This window comes from Dasypus novemcinctus, chromosome 13, assembly GCF_030445035.2.
Source record: "Dasypus novemcinctus isolate mDasNov1 chromosome 13, mDasNov1.1.hap2, whole genome shotgun sequence".
NCBI classification, from domain to species: domain Eukaryota; kingdom Metazoa; phylum Chordata; class Mammalia; order Cingulata; family Dasypodidae; genus Dasypus; species Dasypus novemcinctus.
Genome location: NC_080685.1, coordinates 47,661,469 through 47,682,976, shown reverse-complemented (window position 1 = coordinate 47,682,976; position 21,508 = coordinate 47,661,469). Strand labels below are relative to the sequence as shown.

At 39.2% G+C, this 21,508-nt stretch overlaps 1 protein-coding gene across 1 annotated transcript; it reads left to right on the top strand.

Moving 5' to 3' along the window:
• The first annotated feature begins 1,682 nt into the window (after positions 1-1,682).
• Positions 1,683-21,485, top strand: SLC19A2 (solute carrier family 19 member 2). The gene is made up of 6 exons (XM_004464172.3): positions 1,683-2,119; positions 9,204-9,806; positions 12,431-12,653; positions 13,778-13,970; positions 14,343-14,484; positions 19,439-21,485. Exons 1-6 carry the CDS (start codon positions 1,922-1,924, stop codon positions 19,565-19,567), a joined length of 1,488 nt encoding a protein of 495 aa, XP_004464229.1. The 5' UTR covers positions 1,683-1,921; the 3' UTR covers positions 19,568-21,485.
• Positions 21,486-21,508: the final 23 nt, after the last annotated feature.

The window sequence follows — 21,508 nt, the reverse complement described above, 5'->3', positions numbered from 1 at the left end:
TATAATTAGCCAAGCCTCAGGGCAGGGACAGGAGGCTATTCCTAATACGTAGCTCTCTTTGCAGCTTCCCCCGCTGTCTCCATCTTTTATTTTCTTCTATTCAAATGCTAAATGTAAATACCAAGCAATTGCTCCAGAGGGCCACCTGTGCTTTCACTAGTGTCCTGTCTTGATGAGAGGCACTGTGTAGATATAAATACTGTGGTTGGAGTTTAGGGAAATAGCCAATTGTATTATGTAGATCGTATTATGTAGATCGTCAGTTTTCAAGCTTTTTTGATCCCAGGACCCCTGTTAGTGACAACCCTAAAGAACTTGCTTTTATTTGTGAAATATCTACTGATATTTCCCATTTAAAAATTAAACATGAAAACTTCTTTAAACACAAGTATACAAGCACAAGTTCTCTTAGCCTTCAATGTGATGACATCATCACATGTCATGTAGCCTCTGGAGTAGAAAAGGAAATAAGGACTTAGTATAAAAATAGTTTTGACCTCATAGAACCTTTGAAAACGTCAAGAGGAGCCCCAGAACTTTCTGAACCACACTTTGAGACCCACTGATAGATGTAAATATCACTAATTGCATTTCTTAAGATGTTAATCAACTCACAGATTTTGGTGCACTCATTTGTGCAGTCTTAGACACATATCTTTCCCTTTACTACTTTTGTTGCTGACATGTCCCGCTTGTAAAAAGTGGCATTTGCTGTCACAGGAGGAAAATTTAGCCAGATGGGTTGTAACATACATGAAAGCAAATATAGAGCACAAAAATTCTTATCATTGAGATTCTGGCAGGATCTGTTGGTCTACAAATACTGCATAGGGAAAATTGCTTTAAATGGTGCAGCTTAGTCTGCAGTGGAAGGATTGGCTAGAATTGGGCTTTGAATCAGGCAGAAAGAGGCACACGGAGGGAGATGAAAGAAAACACTGGGGATTCTTGTCATGCTTTACCTTCGAAAACTATGCCAAGACTTTTCTCTCTTCTTAATGCAGAGAGTAATGATGTTTCATGATATTTACTTGCTTTAATGACTCAAGATCTCCCAATTTCCTTTTAACCATAGGCTACACCGTGTTGTTCATTTCTTTGTATCATGCTTGCAAGAAGTGACGAAATACTAGCTCGCCCATTCTCCTCACAATATTTAATCTACTTCCTTCCGTTCAGTTTCTTGGTAAAAGCCCCTCAGCGGTGAGATCCTGGGTTTTGAGTGTCTTTCTACGGTATACAAATACAATTTAAAATATGAACGCTGCTGGAGGAAGGTTTAACATTCCCCTGCCCCAAGGTCAAATTGTTAATCTCTCGGGAAGGAGTGGAAATCCGAGGGACGGTGATTAAGAATCCCGGAGCCTGATTGTACACTGTGGACTGGGCCCACATGCAACACTCTCGACAGGTGAGCGGCCGCATACAGTGACCTAGCCGGGCGCGCGCGCCGAGCAGCGGTACAATGCGGCGCCTGAGCGCGCAGCCTGGCCGGCCCGCCCGGTTTGACTGAAGTACCTCACGCCCTCAGCGCGAGAGCCCGACGGCCTCAGTGATTGGGCATTCCACTGCGGTTCGTTTGCATCTAGTGAGGGGCGTAGTGCCACCGACCAATGGAAGAGCGGCTAAAATCCCGACGTCCGCTGTGACTGGCTGCCAGCCTGGAGGCGGTGGCTGAGGTTGGGCTTCGGGGCGTGTCTTGCTTTCGGCCGCGCGGCTGGGCGGCTCCACGTGAGCCGGCGGCCCTGGCTGAGGACTCCGGTCGCTGGTGTCCGAGGCGGCTGCGCCCGGGTGGCCAGGCCCAGCCGGAAGGCGGCGCCACTTTCGGTCACAGGTCTCAGCGCTGGGCAACCGTTGAACTTCACGAGTTGAAGGAAGAGAAGGAGGAGGACAAGGAAGGGGCCGGGCCCTCGCTCCCCGGATGGATGTGCCGGGTCCTGTGTCCCGGCGGGCGGCGGCGGCCACCATGCTCCTGCGCACGGCTCGGGTCCCTCGCGAGGGCTGGTTCCTGCCCACCGCGCTGCTCTGCGCCTACGGCTTCTTCGCCAGCCTCAGACCGTCCGAACCCTTCCTCACTCCCTACCTGCTGGGGCCCGACAAGAACCTCACCGAGAGGGAGGTAGGCCGCCGGGGCGGTGGACCGACGGCGGGGAAGGGCTGCGGGTGGGGAAGCCGGTCAAAGTGGGTAGGGAGGGCATGCGGTAAGGACAGAAGGAACGAGAAAGCCGCCCGAGTCCCTGGAGCCATTCCGTGTAAAGACTTCTGAGGGTTCCCGGTGCCTGTTTTCCTGACGTTCGTTTGATTTATTGGGCGCGTCTTCTGTGAAGGGCTGGAAACGCGGGCCCCCGTGCACGTTTGCCTCAGGCGACGTGCAGATGACGCTGCCCAGCGGCTTAGCCTGACTCTGCCCTGACTGGCCGGGCAGTGCCTGCTGTCAGGGGGAAGCTTTTTATTTTTTTTTTTTAAGCGAAAACAGCAAGCTGTACTGACCATGGTAGAGGTTCAGTAAATAATCGTTGACTGAAAGTAGGGAGCCAGATCCTGAGGACTGCTTTCCAGAAAGGGGCGTCCTCTACCTGCGGCATCCCGGCCCCATCCCCTGCTTTGTTTACCTTTGACTGGATGGATAGGTTCAGTCAAATAAGGACAGTGCAGGGTCAACAGGAGTCCATCACCTTAGTTTGTCTTGACTTTTAATTGGTCGAGATTATGCCCAAGGATGTCCTCCACTCCCCCCCCCTTTAAGCCCCACCTCCTGGGATAAAAGAAGACACTTAGTATCCCATAACTGGCACTTAATTGTGTTTTTTCTTGAATCGGTAATAGTTGCCTCACAAATGTTAGTTTTGCTCCTTAACTAGATGATGAGATCTTTGAAAGCTTCTTTACCAGCCATGGTAAAGTCTGAGCAGTCAGGAGTTGATGATCAGGAATTACTTGCTCGTTGATTTTACCCTAGATGAGGTTTTAGGTAAAGTGCATCAGAAGTGCATAGTGTACTTTTGAAATGTCTTTAACACTAAAGGGTATGGTCAATCCCAACACTTGCCATTTGCAGAGGAAAGGCATTATATAAACCGAAAAAGGAATTAAACCCAAGATGCTACCACAAAACCATAATAAAGCTGATACAACAACCTCTTTTTTGAACATGACAAAGGTTGAAAGATAGGGCTTGGTATTCCTTTTCTTGGTTTCAGCTGGCTGGGCACTTGTAAATTGTTCCTTTTTTTCCTGTACCTTCTTTTATCCCCACCCTCCCTTTCTGCCCCAGTCACTGAGATATTCCTCCCATTTAAACCTGACTCTTCCCCCGGTCATTGATACTTAGCCTCTTGAGTAGTAACCTTGCATAACAGGTAAGAGCAAGAGCAATACCAGAATCGTTTGTTCACTGGCAGATGTAATTACTCATAGTCCAGTTTGTCGTTGCTGGGACACTGACAGTGCGCCTCCATTTTCCAAGGACACTTGAGAGTAAATTGAAATCAGTATTGAATACTGGATGGAGGGTTTCATTTGCATTTCCGTCGTTGCTTCATCTCTAGCAAGTATGACTTTTCTCCAACCTCACATTATCTGTTTCTCAGTCTTAAAGACCACTCCACAAGGGACTGTAAGAGTTATTCATTATCTATTGAATTTTAATCTTGATTAAAAGCAATAATAAAGTGGAAAGAGCCTATTCTTGCAAACAGAATGATTTTACACTCAGGAAATTACTGCACTAAATATGAAAGAGAATGATTCTAGAGACCCAAAACAACTGACTCCGAGGTGTGACTATGGGCAGAAGTGATACTGCTTGTCTGCTGCTGACAATTAAAGTTTCATGTGAACTATCATGTGATCTGCACAGTTTGTGTACCTTGCCTGACAGAGAAACCCATGGGGGATAAACATGCTCCCAGTGTTGATATTTGAAAGCCAATCTGCTTTGTCACATGCCCATGGCAGAGGGTTGCTGAGTGATATGTTGTCATATGCCCTGTCTTATCAAAAAGCTTTCTCAGGTGAGTAAAACATGTTCAGGGGGTATAGATGTAAAGTACAGGTCCCAGGCCCAGTAAATATTTGCTGATTGTTTAACAAAAGCATAAGCACATTTCTGTTATTGTAAATTAGATGAGGAAGAGGGTGGGTTAGAAGAGAAATCTAGTGATCAGGGGTCCATCTCGAAGCAATCCCATGTTTCAAAATCTCCTTTATAATACTGTGTGTATGTATATTCCTCGGTAGGTGTGAAACTCAAACTCCTAGAAAGCTGAGACTTCATTTTATTCTTTTTGTTTTGTTTGTTTGGTAACTTCCATACAGCTTGGAAATGGTGTTATGCAAATAAATGCTGATTAAATGCTTGATTAATTGAAACTCAATTCTAAAATAAAGTCCATTCTCTTCACAATTCTAAACTATTCTGAATTCTAAAATAAAGTCTGAATCTGAATGAGAGCTTAAAAGTGAACATGTTTTCTGTTGACATATATGTCAGAGAAAGGGCAAATAAATTCCATCCAAAGAATTGTAAAAAATCACCTTAGTTAGAAAAGAATCAATTCCCTTTGCTAGCCTGGCAGATTTTACCTGAGGTGAAATATTAAGATATGGATAATTAATAAGGGTCTGTAATTTGCATATTTTTGCTTGTAGGAAGTTTTCCTTCAAGGTCAAAGTATTTATCAAAGAAGCATTTTCTAATCTAATTTGTCCTTGGGGCTTTGAAAGAGAAAGGATCTCCTTTGGAGACACAGTGATTAAGCTCTGGAGACTGTGCTGTCTTTTTCTCTTCATAAATGTCCTATAAAAGCACGTCAGTGCAGATTCAAAGAGTAGCTGCAGGGGAGCAGATGTTGGAGGTCCAGGATTCTAATACTGCCTTTAAAAAAAAGTGACTACAAGCATTAGAAGTAAACCTGGAGCATAGTAGATGATCAATAAAAGTTTTCAGATTGAAGAAAGGAAGAATTTTTAGTGTAGTAGATTCAGAAATCTGGGTTCAGATCATCCATCTACCAATCACTAGGCTACTAATATAATTTGGGCAACAACCTTTATCTAAGACCAAGTTTTATCAGTTGTAAATTAAATGAGGTAATTTAGGTAAAGTGTGTAGCACAGAGTGTGGCTTATCAGTAGAGGATTGCTATTATAATGCTGATAATAGTGTGAGAACATTCATCTTCACTTGATATCACTCATAGGAGAGAACACAGTTCTCATATTTAGTATAAGTTGAAGAGAACCCATCTGGTCTTAGTTTCCCTCACCTTTATTTTTGTTTCTGGTGGCACTGGCGCTCATCTTATAAGTATATACACTTTAGGTTGATAATTACCTCCATTTAAAAAAATATTACAAACATGGAAAAAGAAGGACATAAAAGTTGACTATAATCCCACCATCCAGAGATAATTATTCTGTAAAGAGTGTAGGACAGATTTACCCTCTCCACTGTCCCATAGGAAACAAAATTTAAAATCAGAGAAACTTAACTGGAAGGATCATGGTTCCCTATCCTGTGGCTAGAAGTAGATAATTTATGATAGTTCCCAAAACATTTATTGAGTCTAGTATGGGCATGCCTTGGAGATATTGTGGGTTTGTTTCCAGACCCCTGCAGTAAAGCCATATTGCAATAAAATGAGTCACAGGAATTTTTTGTTTTCCCAGTACATAAAAAAGTTATGTTTATAAATATACTATAGTCTATTAAGTGTTTAATAGCATTATGTCTTAAAAAACAATGTACATATCTCAATTAAAAATACTTTATTACTAAAATTTTTTAGCATCATCTGAGTCTTTAGCGAGTCATAATCTTTTTGCTGGTGGAGGGTCTTACGTTGATTTTGATGGCTGCTGACTAATCAGGGTGGTGGTTACTGAAGACTGGGATGGCTATGGCAATTTCTTAAAATAAGACAAAAATGAAGCTTGCCATATCAATTGATTCTTCCTTTCACAAAAGATTTCTTTGTAGCATGTGATGCTGGTTTGATAGCATTTTATACACAGTAGAACTTCTTTCAAAATTGGAGTCAATCCTCTTAAACCCTCCTGTTGACTTTATCGTTAAGTATTCGTAATATTCTAAAACCTTTGTTGGCATTTCAACAATGTCCACAGTGTCTTCACTAGGAATAAATATTCCATATCAAGGAACCACTTTCTTTGCTCATCCATAGGAAGCAATCAAGTTTTATCATGAGATGGTAGCAATTCAGTCATATCTTCGGGCTCCACTTCTAATTCAGCCTCTCTTGCTCTTTCCACCATATCTGCAGTTACTTCTTCCACTGAAGTCTTGAAACCCTCAAAGTCAACCCATGAGGGGCAGAATCACCTTTTACCAGGCTCTGGTGAATGTTGAAATTTTGACCTTCCATGAATCATAAATGTTCTTATTGACGTCTAGAATGGTGAATCCTTTCCGAAGCTTTTCAATTGATTTGCCTTAATCTATTAGATAAATCACCATCTATAGCAGTTATAGTCTTACAAAATGTATTTCTTAGTAATAAGCCTTAAAAGTCTAAATTACTCCTTGATCCATGGGCTGCAGAATCATGCTGCATTAGCAGGCACAAAAACAACTTTAATCTCATTGTACATCTCCATCAGAGCTGTTGGTTTACCACGTGATTGTCAGTAAGCAATAATATCTTGAGTCTTTTTTTCTGAGCAATAGATCTCAACAGTGGTCTTAACACTTTCTGTAAACCATGTTCTCAACAGATGTGCTGTTATCCAGGCTTCGTATTTCCATATATAGAGCACAGATTAGATTGAGTGTAATTCTTAAGGGGCCTAGGATTTTTAGAATATTCAGTGACCATTGGCTTCAACTTAAAGTCACCAGCTGCATTAGCTCCTAAGAAGAGAGTCAGCCTGTCCTTTGAAGCTCTGGAGCCAGGTATTGACTTCTCTCTAATATGAAATTCCTAAATGGTATCTTCTTTCAATAGTAGGCTGTTTCATCTACATTGAAAATCTGTTGTTTAATGTAGCCATCATCATTAATTAATTATCTTAGCTAGACCTTCTGGAAAACTTGCTGCAGCTTCTATGTCAGCACTTGCTGCTTCACCTTGCACTTTTGTGTTATGGAGATGACCTCTTTCCTTAAACATTATAAACCAGCTTCTGCTAGCTTCAAACTTTTCTTCTGCAGCTTCTTCACCTCTCTCAGCCTGCATAAAATTGAAGCGAGTTAGGGCCTTGCTCTGGATTAGGCTTAGGTTTAAGGGAAATGTTGCTGCTGGTTTGATCTATCCAGACCACTAAAACTTTCTCCATATCAGCAATAAGGCCGTTTCACTTTCTTATCATTCATGTATTCACTGGAGTAGCACTTTTAATTTCCTTCAATAACTTTTCCTTTGATTTCATAACTTGGCTAACTGGTGCGAGAGGTCTAGCTCTCGGCCTGTCTCAGCTTTCAACATGCCTTTCTCACTAAGCTTAATCATTTCTAGTTTTTGATTTAAAGTAAGAGATGTGTGACCCTTCCTTTCACTTAAACACTCATGGGCCATTGTAGGTTTATTAATTAGCCTAATTTCAATACTGTTGTATCTCAGAATAGGGAGACCCTAGAAAGAGGGAGAAAGACTGGAACAGCTGGTTGGTGGAGCAGTCAGAACACACACAGTATTTATCGATTCACTTCGCCTTCTTATATGGGCATTGTTTATAAAACCCTAAAACAATTACTATAGTAACATCAGAGATCACTCATCACAGATCACCATAACAGATATAATAACAATGAAAAAGTTTGAAATATTGCAAGAATTATGAAAATGTGACACAGAGACCCAAAGTGAGCATGCTCTTGGAAAAATGGGGCTGATAAACTTGCTCGACATAGTGTTACCACAAAGCTTCAATTTGTAAAAATGTAGTATATGTGAAGTGCAATAAAATGAAGTATGCCTATATCCTCTAAATGGTATGCTGCCTATTGTGTTGTGCAAATGAATTTGGAGCCACCCTTAAAGAATCTGTAAGGCAATGCTTCTCAACCCTGGCTCATATTAAAAATTCCTGGGTTAATGTGGGAAGATGTGGGAGGGGGAGGGAATAGGGCATATGGGGACCCCCTATATTTTTTATGTAACATTTATGTAATCTAAAGCCTTTAAAAATTAAAATTAAAAATAAAATTCCTGGGGAGATTTTTTAAAAACTCCTATCCATTTTTTTTTTGCTAGAAATGACTTTAACTCCCAAGGTGGAAGCATTAGCTTACATCCATATTTTTTTAAAGTTCCTTGGGAGATATGCATCCAGAGTTGAGAACCAGTGCCATGAGGTACTTGGAGAGACTGAGACATACAAAGCAATATTTATAAAGCTGTGAGTGTTGTAATACAAATACTGTCATCTTCAACAAAGTCTTTCTGAATGAGGAAGCCTTTGAACTATGTCTTGATGTAGCAGTTTGATATAGTTATGAATTCCAAAAATATATGTTGGATTATGTTTGTAAACTGATCTGTACCTGGGCATGATTAAATTATGATCAGGGCTTTGATTGGGCCACGTCAGTAGGGCGTTGAGTCCCTACCTCTTGGTGAGTGGGGACTCACAGATAAAAGGCACGACAAAGAACAGAGTTGGAGTTTCTGATGCTGGAATTTTGAGCCGAAGCCCAGGAAGTGGACACAAAGGAAAAGAACACATGGCAGAAGTCCCGGGAGAGAGACCAGCCGTTCACCTGATGTCTGCAGCTGGCCTTGTGGAATAAGCACAGCAGCTGAGCCCAGAGAGAAATGCAGCCCTGGGAAGAGAGGAACCCAAGAAGCCTGTACTCTTGGCAAATATTGGCAGCTTTCTTGCCCCAACACGTGGCAATAGACTATGATGAGGAAAGTAGCTTATGCTTTATGGCCTGGTAACTGTAAGCTTCTGCCCCAAATAAGTACCCTTTATGAAAGCCAACAGATTTCTGGTATTTTGCATCAGCACCCCTTTGACTGACTAATATACTTGATATGTGGGAAGGATTTTATTACAAAAAAAGACGATGCAGGTAGGGAAGGATATTCTGAATAATCATCAGAATTGTAGTTCAGATTTCTTTTGTGGATAAGGATGAGCAATTTAAGGTGTTGGTAGATTGTTTTAGAAGAATAAAATTATTTTGATTTTTTCAGGTCCTCTGATTTCACTAATGACTTTTATTTCTCTCTTTCTACCAGGTCTTCAATGAAATTTATCCAGTATGGACTTACTCTTACCTGGTGCTGCTGTTTCCTGTGTTCCTTGCCACAGACTATCTCCGTTATAAACCTGTTATTCTGCTCCAAGGACTCAGCCTTATTGTTACATGGTTCATGCTGCTCTATGCCCAGGGACTGCTGGCCATTCAGTTCATGGAATTCTTCTATGGCATTGCCACAGCCACTGAAATTGCCTATTACTCTTATATCTACAGTGTAGTAGACCTCGGTATGTATCAGAAAGTCACAAGTTACTGCAGAAGTGCCACCTTGGTGGGCTTCACAGTGGGCTCCATCCTAGGGCAAATCCTTGTTTCAGTGGGAGGCTGGTCCCTGTTCAGACTGAATGTCATCTCTCTTACCTGTGTTTCTGTGGCATTTGCTGTGGCCTGGTTTCTCCCCATGCCACAGAAGAGCCTTTTCTTTCACCACGTATCTTCCACCAGCCAAGCAGTGAATGGCATCAAGGTACAAAACGGTGGCATTGTTACTGGCACTCCAGCTTCTAATCACCTTCCTGGGTGGGAGGACGTTGAGTCAAAAATCCCTCTCAATATGGAGGAGCTCCCCATGGAGAAACTGGTAAGCTCAGCCTTAAATATTTTGGAAGAATGTGTGGTTACAAGTCTAGAGGCTGGACCAATAGTGGGAAAGTAGGCAGGAAGCCCCGACTTGCTAGACCTTGTATCCATTTGGGTTCAGGTTTTATCCAGAGTTGGTTCATTCATTCATTCCTTTATTATTCATTCATTCAAGAAATGGTTGATTTATTTTAGGGATGCCAAATATAAGTTCTTCTGGAGTGAATGACATCCAAAGTCAGAATGGCACATGGTATATTGCTTGTGTCAGAGATATCTTGGATGATAGGGGCTGTGCCATCTTTATCTTTCTACCCCCAGTGCTCAGTATACAAAGAAGACACTTAAAAAATCTTTACTTAATGAATAAATAAAATGATTCCAATAAATGATTAATATCTGCTTAAAGTTTCTGAATTGAAGCTCAAACTATTTAAGAGTAGGAATTAGTTTCCTTTTCTACACTGGAAGTGGTAGCCACATCTATTTTGAAATGACTCTTTGCAGAGGTGGAGTAGAAATGAATAATAATAGAGGAAGGATATTATAAGAGAAAAATTTGGGATAATGATGTAATAAATGTTAAAAGGACTATGAAGTTGCCTGTTGGAGGAGAAGAATATGGTATCAAAGTAACTCATTCATCCATTCTGTCTAGCCAAGAAAGTTAATTATCTCCCAGCACCCACCTTTTGCATAAAATCTTTTCTCTTTTTATCAGGTTATAAACTGTAAGGGGCAAGGAAAGCTTTCTTATCTCAGCTTTCCCGGGACATGTTTGGAAATAAGCCTGTTAACATTCCAGTTTTGTAGGCAAGCCCAGTCTGACATAAAACTGAGCTCCATATATTTTGTAGGCTGGATGAGAATAAAGAACCACCATGAGTAGTCTTTGACTCTCCACCTGGAGTTAATCAGAGTGTTTCAACATGGCATTTAATGTCCTTTTGAAAATTACTCTCTTTTGCCTGCCCACACTCTTAACCTCTGGTGACTACTTGAAATTTAGGCTATCATCTCAAAGTTGTCATCCCTAGATCCTGGGTGAGCCTTATCATGAAACTCACCTTGATTACCAGGGCACCTGTGGGCAACTTGTCAGAGTGACTGTTCTTGGGCAAAATTAGTGCACAGCAGGCCAAAGCAGGAATGTCCGAGAAGTCTTTTACCTCTGGGAAGAACTTTATTGTTATTGATCCATCTTCCAAAGTCTTATTTCAAATACCAATTCTTCCATGAGACATTTTCTGATTTTTACCTTGAAACTAATTTGTCTTCATGTGTTAAGGCTCATTCCGTAAGTTTTTTACAGTGTTTCAGATAATGGAATATCAATTTTGGGAATAATGACAGTCCTCTTTAAATTGTGAAAAATATGTTTGGGGTTTATAGGAGTTACTGTCAGGATTATGTCCTTCAAGAGAACTTAATAAAAGCAGCCAACTTGGTCTTTTGAAAATTTCCATCCCAGCCATTAGTTTGACTATAGACAAATCTCCCACTGGGCATAATTGAGCTGAGAAAAGAGTGGCATATAATTTGGTATGATAGACACCTAACCATACCAACTAAAAAGTTGTATTTAAAGAAAAAAATGCTGGCAGCAAGAGGGAAGTAATCATTTTACATCTAGAGGTTCTTGTGCTCTTCAAGACTTGTGGCCTCTACCCCACAAAAGTGATTGAGCTGTGCTGCTGCCATTGGTGTTGCTAATTTGTAACACAGCTCTTGCCTCCCCTTCTGGCTCTTACACGCTTTTTCATACACTTTTTCAGTGGTCACCTCCCCTTTGGTCCCTTTTGGTTTCTCTCACTTTGCCTTCCATGTTAGCCGTAGGAGCTACATCAAGTAAAATTTTTTATGTTCTGAGCAGGGCTCAGGAATTATGGAGACCTTTGATAGCTTAGACCTTTGATACATTCAGAGTTGGGATTATCTCACAGGGGATCTGGAATCATTCATTTCTTGGCATTCACTTGGATGGTGAATAACTCAGTAAAGTCTTAGTTTTCTCATTTATAAATACAGCAGCTTTATTTACCACTTTATTATAATAGTTACATTTCCCATTGTATACTGGGTAATATAAACAATATAAGAAGAAAATTTAAATTGCTAATAATCCCACCATCCAACATTTTACTTTAACATTTTACTTTATTTCTTTCTAAGTTTTCCTATCTTAACAATTACTGTTCAGTGAATCTTGTCAGTTATAAAGATGACTGTCTCTATAACTGAACTGATTTAATAGGGTTATTGTAACTTATTCTTAATATTGTTTGCCCCTGTTTCTGGAGATGTGAAATGTCCTCTCCCTTTGGCTGAGGTATGTAGTTTCTCTCTTTTTACCTTCATTTTAGACACAATACATCTTTTGCTAGGTTGCTTACATTCAGCTGTGCTAATGTTTATAGAGCATTTAAAACAAGAATTATATAAGAACTTATTTTTCCTCCAAAGGGAATAAATGTAATTGCTAGTAAGATATGTTTTTTAATATCAAAGAAATAAACAGTTGGTTTTTACAAGAAACGGCAACAACAAAAAGTCTGTTAAATAGAAAATTGAGTCTGTACAATTGCCTTCATGATCTTTGCACTTTGTTTCCCTTTTGCTGTGGAGGAATCCAAGCCAGACCGTCTCCTTGTGCTGAAAGTACTATGGAATGATTTCTTGGTGTGCTACTCTTCACGCCCTCTGCTCTGCTGGTCCGTGTGGTGGGCCCTCTCCACTTGTGGCTATTTTCAAGTCGTGAACTACACACAGGGCCTGTGGGAGAAGGTCATGACTTCTCGCCATGCTGTTATTTATAATGGTGGTGTGGAAGCTGTTTCAACTTTACTGGGTAAGCAGTGCAGGATAGTAGATGGTGGTAAGGAGGGACAAATTCCTCTGGTTATTGAACCAACCATAATCAGACTTGATCTCTCACCCCAAATTTGAAGTATCCCCCAAAAATGAGTTACTTATTTTGAGTTCTGGTTTTATAATTTAGGAGGAAAATTTGGAAGTGCCCAAATGGTAGAGGAATATGACTCACAAACTTGAATTCTTTATGATTGTTGGAGAACCCTAATGTAATAATTTTCAAATTTTTCTTTGCTTATCTAAGTTTTCCATCATCTCTGTATTTACTGGGTTATTTTGCTCCTTGATGTGAAACTTTGTATAGCAATGCATAATGGTACATAATAATTGTAACTAACATCTGTTGAGTGCTTAATACATACTGGGTACTATTCTAAGGACTTTATGTCTATTAACTCAGTCCTCCAAAACTCCCTGAGATAGGTGCAATTACTATCCCCATTTTACAGTTGAAAAATCTGGAGACATGGGTAGGTTAATAGTTTACCAAATTCATACAGGTGGTAAGTAGTAAAGTCAAGATTTAAATTCAGGCAAGGTGGATTCAAAGCCTGTGTCCTTGACCATTATTCTCTGTTGATGTTTTCTAATTTGTTGACACTCATAAGGTTGAAAGCCTTTACTTGATTTCTTAAACACTTATAACTGTGTCCAGCACTCAGAAAACAGTACATTTTAGCTATTGTTATCATCATTTTTCCACAGGGCAGAGAAGCCCTTTTGCCTTATTTTAGATTGCTTCTTGGTTTGAAGGAAAGATGACCCATTCTTTGTTGCCAAGCTAGAAATTTTGGTCATTTTAACTCTTGCCTCTTCTTCAGCCCTGTACTTATTTCTTAGCTATATTATTGGATCTAAGATCTCCTTTTCTATCTCACACCCACCTGCCCTAATTCAGTCTCGATCATCTCTCAGTGGTTCCATATTATTATATCAGGTTCAAAATTTTCTGCCTTAGTTTCAAGGACTCCATAATTTTGAGCCACCCTATTTTTAAATTTAAGGATTTAAAAATTTAATAATCTAAGCTGAGGTTTTATTTATTGAAATAGTGTTTGTTTAGCAAAACAGCTAGATTACTTTTTTCTTTTTGTTTTGTAGGTGCTGTTGCGGTGTTTGCAGTTGGTTATATAAAAATATCTTGGTCAACTTGGGGAGAAATGACTTTGTCTCTGTTTTCTCTCCTGATTGCTGCCTCAGTGTATATCATGGACACTGTGTGTAACATTTGGGTGTGCTACGCATCCTATGTTGTCTTCAGAATCATCTACATGTTACTCATCACTATAGCGACGTATGTATTTTGATTCAAAGAAGCATTAGGAAACGTTGTAGCAGAATAAACTTTTTGCTTCCTATATGGACTGTGAAATTAAATTTTCTAATTAAAAGAGGCAAAAGAGAGAAAGTATTGTATCGTATGTATGTTATCAATTTTTCTCCCGAGGAAGTATTTAGATGAACCTCATTTATTTCCTTGTTTGTACATTCCTACTGTTTTCAGGTGTTTGCATGAGGTCTACATCATTTGGCAACAAAATGCTTTTCACTTGGTTGGGAAGGGAATTGACAATAGAAAGAACAGGCTACTTTTCACATTTAAGTAAAAATCTAAATTACCCAGGAAGTAATCTTGTTTATTACTTCTTTCATTTTTTACCTAAAGGTTCCAGATTGCTGCAAACCTCAGTATGGAGCGCTATGCTCTAGTATTTGGTGTCAATACCTTCATTGCTCTGGTACTGCAGACTCTGCTCACTCTAATTGTAGTAGACGCCAGTGGCCTTGGCTTGGAAATTACCACTCAGGTAAGATCTCTGTTTTAGCGCAGCAGTTATACAGCCTGACCAGGGTGACAGAAGTAGTGCATGCTTAGTGGAAACAAATTTGAATAATATAGGTGGAGATAAAATAAAAAATAAAAAGTGTCCCCTGCTTTCTTTAGTCATTCCCCATCCTTAGTTCTTTTCCACTTGGAGTACGTTGCAGCCATCCTCTTTTGAGTGAGGTCCTAGAGTCATCCAAAGAGATGTAACTAACCAGGCCATTGGGGCTTTTGCTGCTGAGAGGTAATAACTGGTTCCTTTCAGGCCCAGCTCTTCTGCTTCCTTATACATTATTCACCTCTACGCTTAATTTTATGCCTGGAATATGTTATCATGTTTGATATGCTTTGCTTCAGTTCTCAACTCTCTGTCTTCTTCCTTTCTTATTTAAAGACACCTCTTACCCAAATACCAAGGTAACGACTTTCTACTAGCAAATAGCATTATGATTCTTAACATATGTCCTTTTGCAAAAATACCCAAAGACAATGTGAATACTTTTATTCATTTAGAATTGTATAGCTGTATATGCCTTCATGCCTTGTGGGTTTATAGGTAGGGCTTGCTCCATACTTTGGCAAAATGGCTGTCAATAAGTGCCTACTCTACACCTACTCCAGCTCAAGGGGTTATTTTCCCATTACTCCTTCCATACATACTACCCAATATTTCATATTTACATATTATTTTTCTTAGAATACAAAGACCCAACATGTTAGCAGTAATCAACTTTGTTTTTACTGAAGAGATGTAAAAGAGAAATAATAATAAGTAAGGCCTGTTAAGTGCCTCCTGTGTGCTAGGTACTTTTTAATATAAAATTTTGTAGAGTTGATTCAGAGATCAAGAAAATGAATTTGAGAGATGTTAAGTGATTTGTGTAAGGTCATCCAGTCAATAATAGTGTGGCAGAGCAAGGATTTAAGCCAATGTCTGTCTAACAGTAAAGCTTATACTTCTCCTACTATATCATGCTGCCTGAAAAAGGGGGGAGGGGGGAAGTAGAAGCTTATTTCTTTATATATATATTTCCCAATTATTACCAGCAATAAAAAACCTGAGAGGACCTCTCAATGTTTAGGTGCTTGCTTTGGATTAGAAAGTAGGAGAGAAACTAAACACCTGCCATGCTGCCTGTTTAGTAAGGAAAAGTCCCAGTGCTATTACAATTGAGGGAAACATGGCTGACATTCAAAGATGAAATTTGACAGCACATCCTTCTAGAAATGGTGAATTTAAATATGTGGAATAATAGGATTTTGTGGGCTGTACTGAAACCCTAACTGACGTGATTAATAGTCTTCCTATAGATAAGTCTGAGTTTGAAAGAACCTGGCTTAAAGACTTAGGGCCACATTCTTCTTATAAACTTTGAACCACCCTATAAGTATTTAGTAATTTATTTTCAAGAAGATGATGAAGATGTTGATAAACTATATAGTCACATACAAAATTTGACTCTGGAAAATTCTCTCTTTTTTTTTTTGCATTTATTTATTTATTTTAAAGAAACTTTGGATTACATAAATGTTACATTAAAAATATAGGAGATTCCCATAAGCCCCACTCCCTCCCCCTCCCACACTTTCCCACATTAATAACATCTTTCTTTAGTGTCATACATTTGTTAAATTGGTGAACACATTGAAGCATTGCACTAATAATGGATTATAATTTACATTATAGTTTACACTCTGATGTACTTTTTTAAAGTTATGACAAAATATATGATAGCATGTATCTGTCATTGCAGTGTCATGCAGGACAATTCCAGTGTCCTGAAAATGCCCCCATATTACACCTATTCTTCCCTTTCCCTCCCCTCAGAACCTCTGGTGGCCACTGTCTTTATATCAATGATACAAGTTCTTCCATTGCTAGAATAATAGATAAATCTATAGTAGAATAATAGTAAGTCTACTTTAGACCATTGTTCATTTCCCAATCCTGAGGATTTTGGAATGGTGATGCCCATTCTGCCTCTAATTGAGAGGGGGCTTAGATCCCATGAGGCACTGGATAAAACTATCTTGCTTGTAGTTGCAGATACTGCTCGTTGGGATGGTCGTTGTCCATGATCATCACTTTGTTAGTTGTCCTGAGTGAGTCCAGTGAACTAGAGAGTAGGTGTTGCAACTCTGCTGAGTTTCAGGGCACAACTCTGCTTTAGACGGACCAAAGATTTAAGTGTCTTGGACATATATCTGTCAATTATAGTACTAACTATAGGTTCAAATAGAGGGAGCAGAAGAGTCATGTATAGGGAAACCACAAATGAGTCCAACTCTGTCACACCACGGAGCATAAAGTCCAAAGAAAGGCCCACTGGCAGGGCACCAAACTCCTGAGTTGTCTGCCCTGCCTATAGTGTCTGGATATCTCTAGAACCCTGAGGAGCCCTGCTATTTGAGGCACTTTTTACTGTGGCAGTCAATGAGATCCTGCTGAGACTTGCAAAAAACCTCTGGAATAACTTCCTGACTCTATTTGAAATTTCTTGGAAGCTCGTTTGCATTTACCATTTTCCCCTTATGGTCAAGGTCTTTTTCCAGGTAAATGTTTAGTTGGCACTTGGTAATAATTCTTTGGTGCCAGGGAGACTTATCCCTGGGAGTCATATCCCATGCCAGGGGGAAGGTAGTGCATTTATATGCTGAGTTTGGCTTAGAGAGAGGCCATAGTTGAGCAATAAGGAGGCCCTCAGGAGATAACTCTTAGGCAACATATAAAACTAGGCTAAGTTTCACTTTCAAAATAAAAGGTTCTTAAGTACGATCATTAATATCAAGGGCCCAGCACAGTGGTCCATCCTCCTTCACTAGGCACCGCCCCTGTACTCAGAGGATTCTTTCTGTCCCATTAGAGAATATAGCATAACTGCCCAGGATGGGAATTTGATATTCTTGCAGTTATTGTGTGGATCTCCACCCACCAAGATAATCCCCTATGAACATTCGATCATATTCATATGCCTTAGAGGCATGCCCCAGATGAACCCTCTCCCATGCATTCTCCAGTCACCAACACTCCACACCAACCCCTGCCACAGTTGTATCCCTTTTATGATCCAAAACCTCCAAAGATGAAGCCAAGAAAATAGCCAAATAACAATAATAAGAAAATGAAATAATAATGATAGTTTTAAAAATAACATATGAAATATTGCATATTCCCCCAGTGTCTTCTTTTTTTTTTTTTTTTTTCATTTTATCTTCAAAGAAGTTTTAGGTTACAGAAAAGTCACATAGAGAATATTGGGGATTTCCATATACCCAATGCCCTCCCCCTTTCCCCTCTCCCCTATTAATAACATTTTGCATGCGAATGGAATGCATTTGTTAGAACTAATGTACAAATATTGAAGCATTACTACCAACCATGGTCAGTGGTTTACATTATGATTTATATATTGGACCATACGTTTTTATTTTTATTTCTTCCCACCCCCTCACTGTTTTGCATTTGCTTTGTCCTAGTCTTTTCAGGAGTCCCCAGTAATCAAACCCGGGGCCTCAGATGTGAAGGGAAGTAACTAATTGCCTGAGCCACCCCTGCTCCCTATACTTTTATAAATTTTGACGAAATTTAAAATGGCCTGTATCCCTTATTGCAAGATCATGCAGAACAATTCCAATGTCCCAAAAATGCCCTGTATTCCATCTATTCTATTCATTTCCCCTCTTCCCCCTTGGGACATATGGTTAACCACTAAGTCTCACTTTTTGAAGAATAAGATTCATAGTTACTTGCAGGAATATTGAGGACTTGAAATATTGGTCTTTCTTTTATTAGGCACTGCCTATGTTCTCGAGAGAGTCTTGCTTCTCTATTTGAGAACATAGCGTGACTCCCCAGGATGGGAGGTCAATGTTTTCCTGTTTATTGTGTGGGTCTCTACACACTGATACAACAAACTATGGCAGGAAGAACATTTATATATATAACATTTATGCAAACATCGAAGCCTGCCCTGTCCTGTCCAATACTCTACACCAGTAATCCTCCCCTGCCATATTTGTTAATAGAACATTCTCGACATTGTAGTTTTAATACAGACCTGAAAATCCCCAGAGTTCACTTGCTCCTTCCCCTGACCCTCCCCGCAGTTCCATGGATAGATCAACCCAATGCCCCTACCCTACCCCCATCACAGACCAGCACCACCAATCCCACAGACCAGCACCCACCAAACCCAATAGCATCACTGCACTGCACCACTGTCACACCCATCTACTGCACAACTGCACCCTTCTCCTTATTGCAGATTTTGCCCATATTGACATTGACTCACAACCCTCTACTCCCTTTCTAGCTCCTGTAAATCTATCTTTCAGACTCTAGCTCTGTCAGTCTGCTCAATCTGCTTGATACAGGGTAATTTTTAAAAAAGTAATCCTATGATGGAATGGTTGACCTTCTACTGCCCCCTTCTGGGGAAGAATAGAAGTTCCTGATCTTCAGAATTTAGCCTGTTGGTCATACCCACCTATTTGATTGAGGGTGGAGACCATAACTCACTCATAACAATAACAGTAGCACAAAAAAAAAACAAACGAATTCCCAACATTAGCATTGTGTTAATAAGCATTTGATCCCGTTGATCCCTCTCAGCAACCCTGTAAGGTAGGAACTATTATGAACTCCATTTTATGAATAAAAAACTCAGGCTCAGAGAAGGTTTAGTATATTGATCAAGGTCACACAGCTAGTAAGAAATGAAGCCAGAATTCATACTCAGACAGTCATACTTCACTACCACCATGCCATGCTGCCTCTCAGGGCCTGCACATATTGAAAGCATGTAATGATTTTTGAAGTTTTAATGGTAAACTTTGAATATACCTTTAAGTTTGGAGTATATTTACATGTATGTAGTAATAAAACAGTTCATCTTCTAATTGATAACTATAAATTCCTGTTTCCCCGCCCCCTTTAGTTCCTGATCTATGCTGGTTATTTTGCACTCATTGCTGTGGTTTTCCTGGTTAATGGTGCATTCAGTATTATGAAGAAATACAAAAAGCAGGAAGATCAAGAATCAAGTTCTCAAATAACCACTTCATAATATACTGCTGAAGGATTTCTTCTTATAGCAAGAACTCTGCACAGCAACTGTGCTTGGATGTATTTAATTTTTTAAAGGTGTAGACATATATTTATGAATGTGCATTTCATGGCTTCAGAGCAGCCACTTGACTAATGCCTTGCGTTCCTGGAGTGAAATGATGTTCAGAGGAGCCAGAAGTGAAGTTTGTTTCATGGATTATTTATGAGAGCTAATTTAAGGATGACTGTTTTTCTGATTGAAAAGTGAACTTGATCTTGAAAACCATGTAATCAAGAGCAGCACATGGTGTTGAAAAGTTGATTAGCAAGTGTGTTTAATGGTTTATACTGTATATCCTCTTGGCCAGAAGTTTTGCCTGATGGGACCATGGCTTCACAGGTACTACAGAATGTTACAGGTCAGGATGGAAATATGATTCCAACGATGCCTGCCACTGTTCAACTTAATTGTTTTTGTGTTTACCCATGTGCATTTGTGTTTTTATAGATGAAAATTGTTTCTGTCATTGGCAATATTTTGTCTGTTCTGTCCTGTAGCAAGTATGTGCCATTTCTAATTTTAGGTTATTTTTAAAAATTCATTGTAAGAATGATCTCAGTTTCCATCTTGACAGTTATGTATTTGTGTAGATTTTCTTTAGAAGTACATGTTTGCAACATTCGTATGCTTCCCAGAGAAGCTCATACAGTTAGAAAAGAAGGCAAGTTTTAAGCCTGCTAAGAATCTAAATGAAGACCTAATCAGAAAACTAATGTAGGTCCAGTGGTTGTCTTTAATTCTTCGGTATGAAGGACTATTAATTCCATGATGCAAAGTTAGTCTATGGGCTAAGGATACAACTAGCCCATTTTGCATTCTCTTTTATTTCCATAATAAGATGAAAAGGTTTTTGGGTTTGTTTTTTTTTATAATTCCATCCCCATTTATAGCTTTATATTGTTTTCCCCTCCTTATCCAAAATAAGGATGTCATTAGGAGTTGAATAATTCCAAGGCAGTTTTCAAAAACAGAACCTCTTTTTAATTATTCCTGTGGGACAAGAACTAGAATAGACATGATTCCTGGATTTTGTACATTAAATCTGCCTTTATTTCTAAGGGTGGATCATTTGCTTAAAATAAGAATTGCTAGCGATTCCATATCCAAGGTACTTGAAGAAATGTTCTGTATATATTTCATTTTGAAATCAGTCTACCACGTAGCTGCTAGTATATGTGAAACATGAAAACTCTTTAAAATTTTTGAAAAGCCAACTATATTGCCTTATTTTGAAAAGAATCTCTAGGTAGGTGCTTTTAATTGGGTGTTAACTTTTTTAGAATGGCTCAACTAAACAGTGTTAATGATGTCAAGATTGCAAAATTGACATTTGGTTTCAGCAAGAGTCCTAGAAGCAAATGAATGATGATATTAGGTCATTTTCTATTCAATTTCCTCTCTGATTAAGGGTCAAGAACAGAACACTACCTACAGAAGGGCAAGGGAAGTGATGTCATAAAAGTAGCTACTTTCAATATTTATATTTTGCCCAATTTTTTCCCTTTGTTTTGTGTTTCCTAAACAGGGAATTGTTTTCTCAGAAACAAGTAGAAAAGTGGTGTTTGAATGATTTTATTTAATCTTCTTTTTCAAAAATAAAATTGACTGTGATACAATCAAATTACTCATATTATCAAAGCAACAATTCCTCTAATTTAATTTGAAGTTTGTGACATACAACCTGAGCCTTTATTCGTTTAAGATAAGAATAAATTCATATTTTGGTGTGTGGCCATATTGTAGAATTCTAAAGCCAGTTTGCAAGTTGTTACTGTATGCAGTTTTGAAAAGAAGTGAAAATAATTTGTTGTGCTTTGTATTTAATTCTATATAGGTTATAAAAATTATTTTTATTAAATAAATATTTTATGGTATATTTTCCCTTTTGATTAATAATTA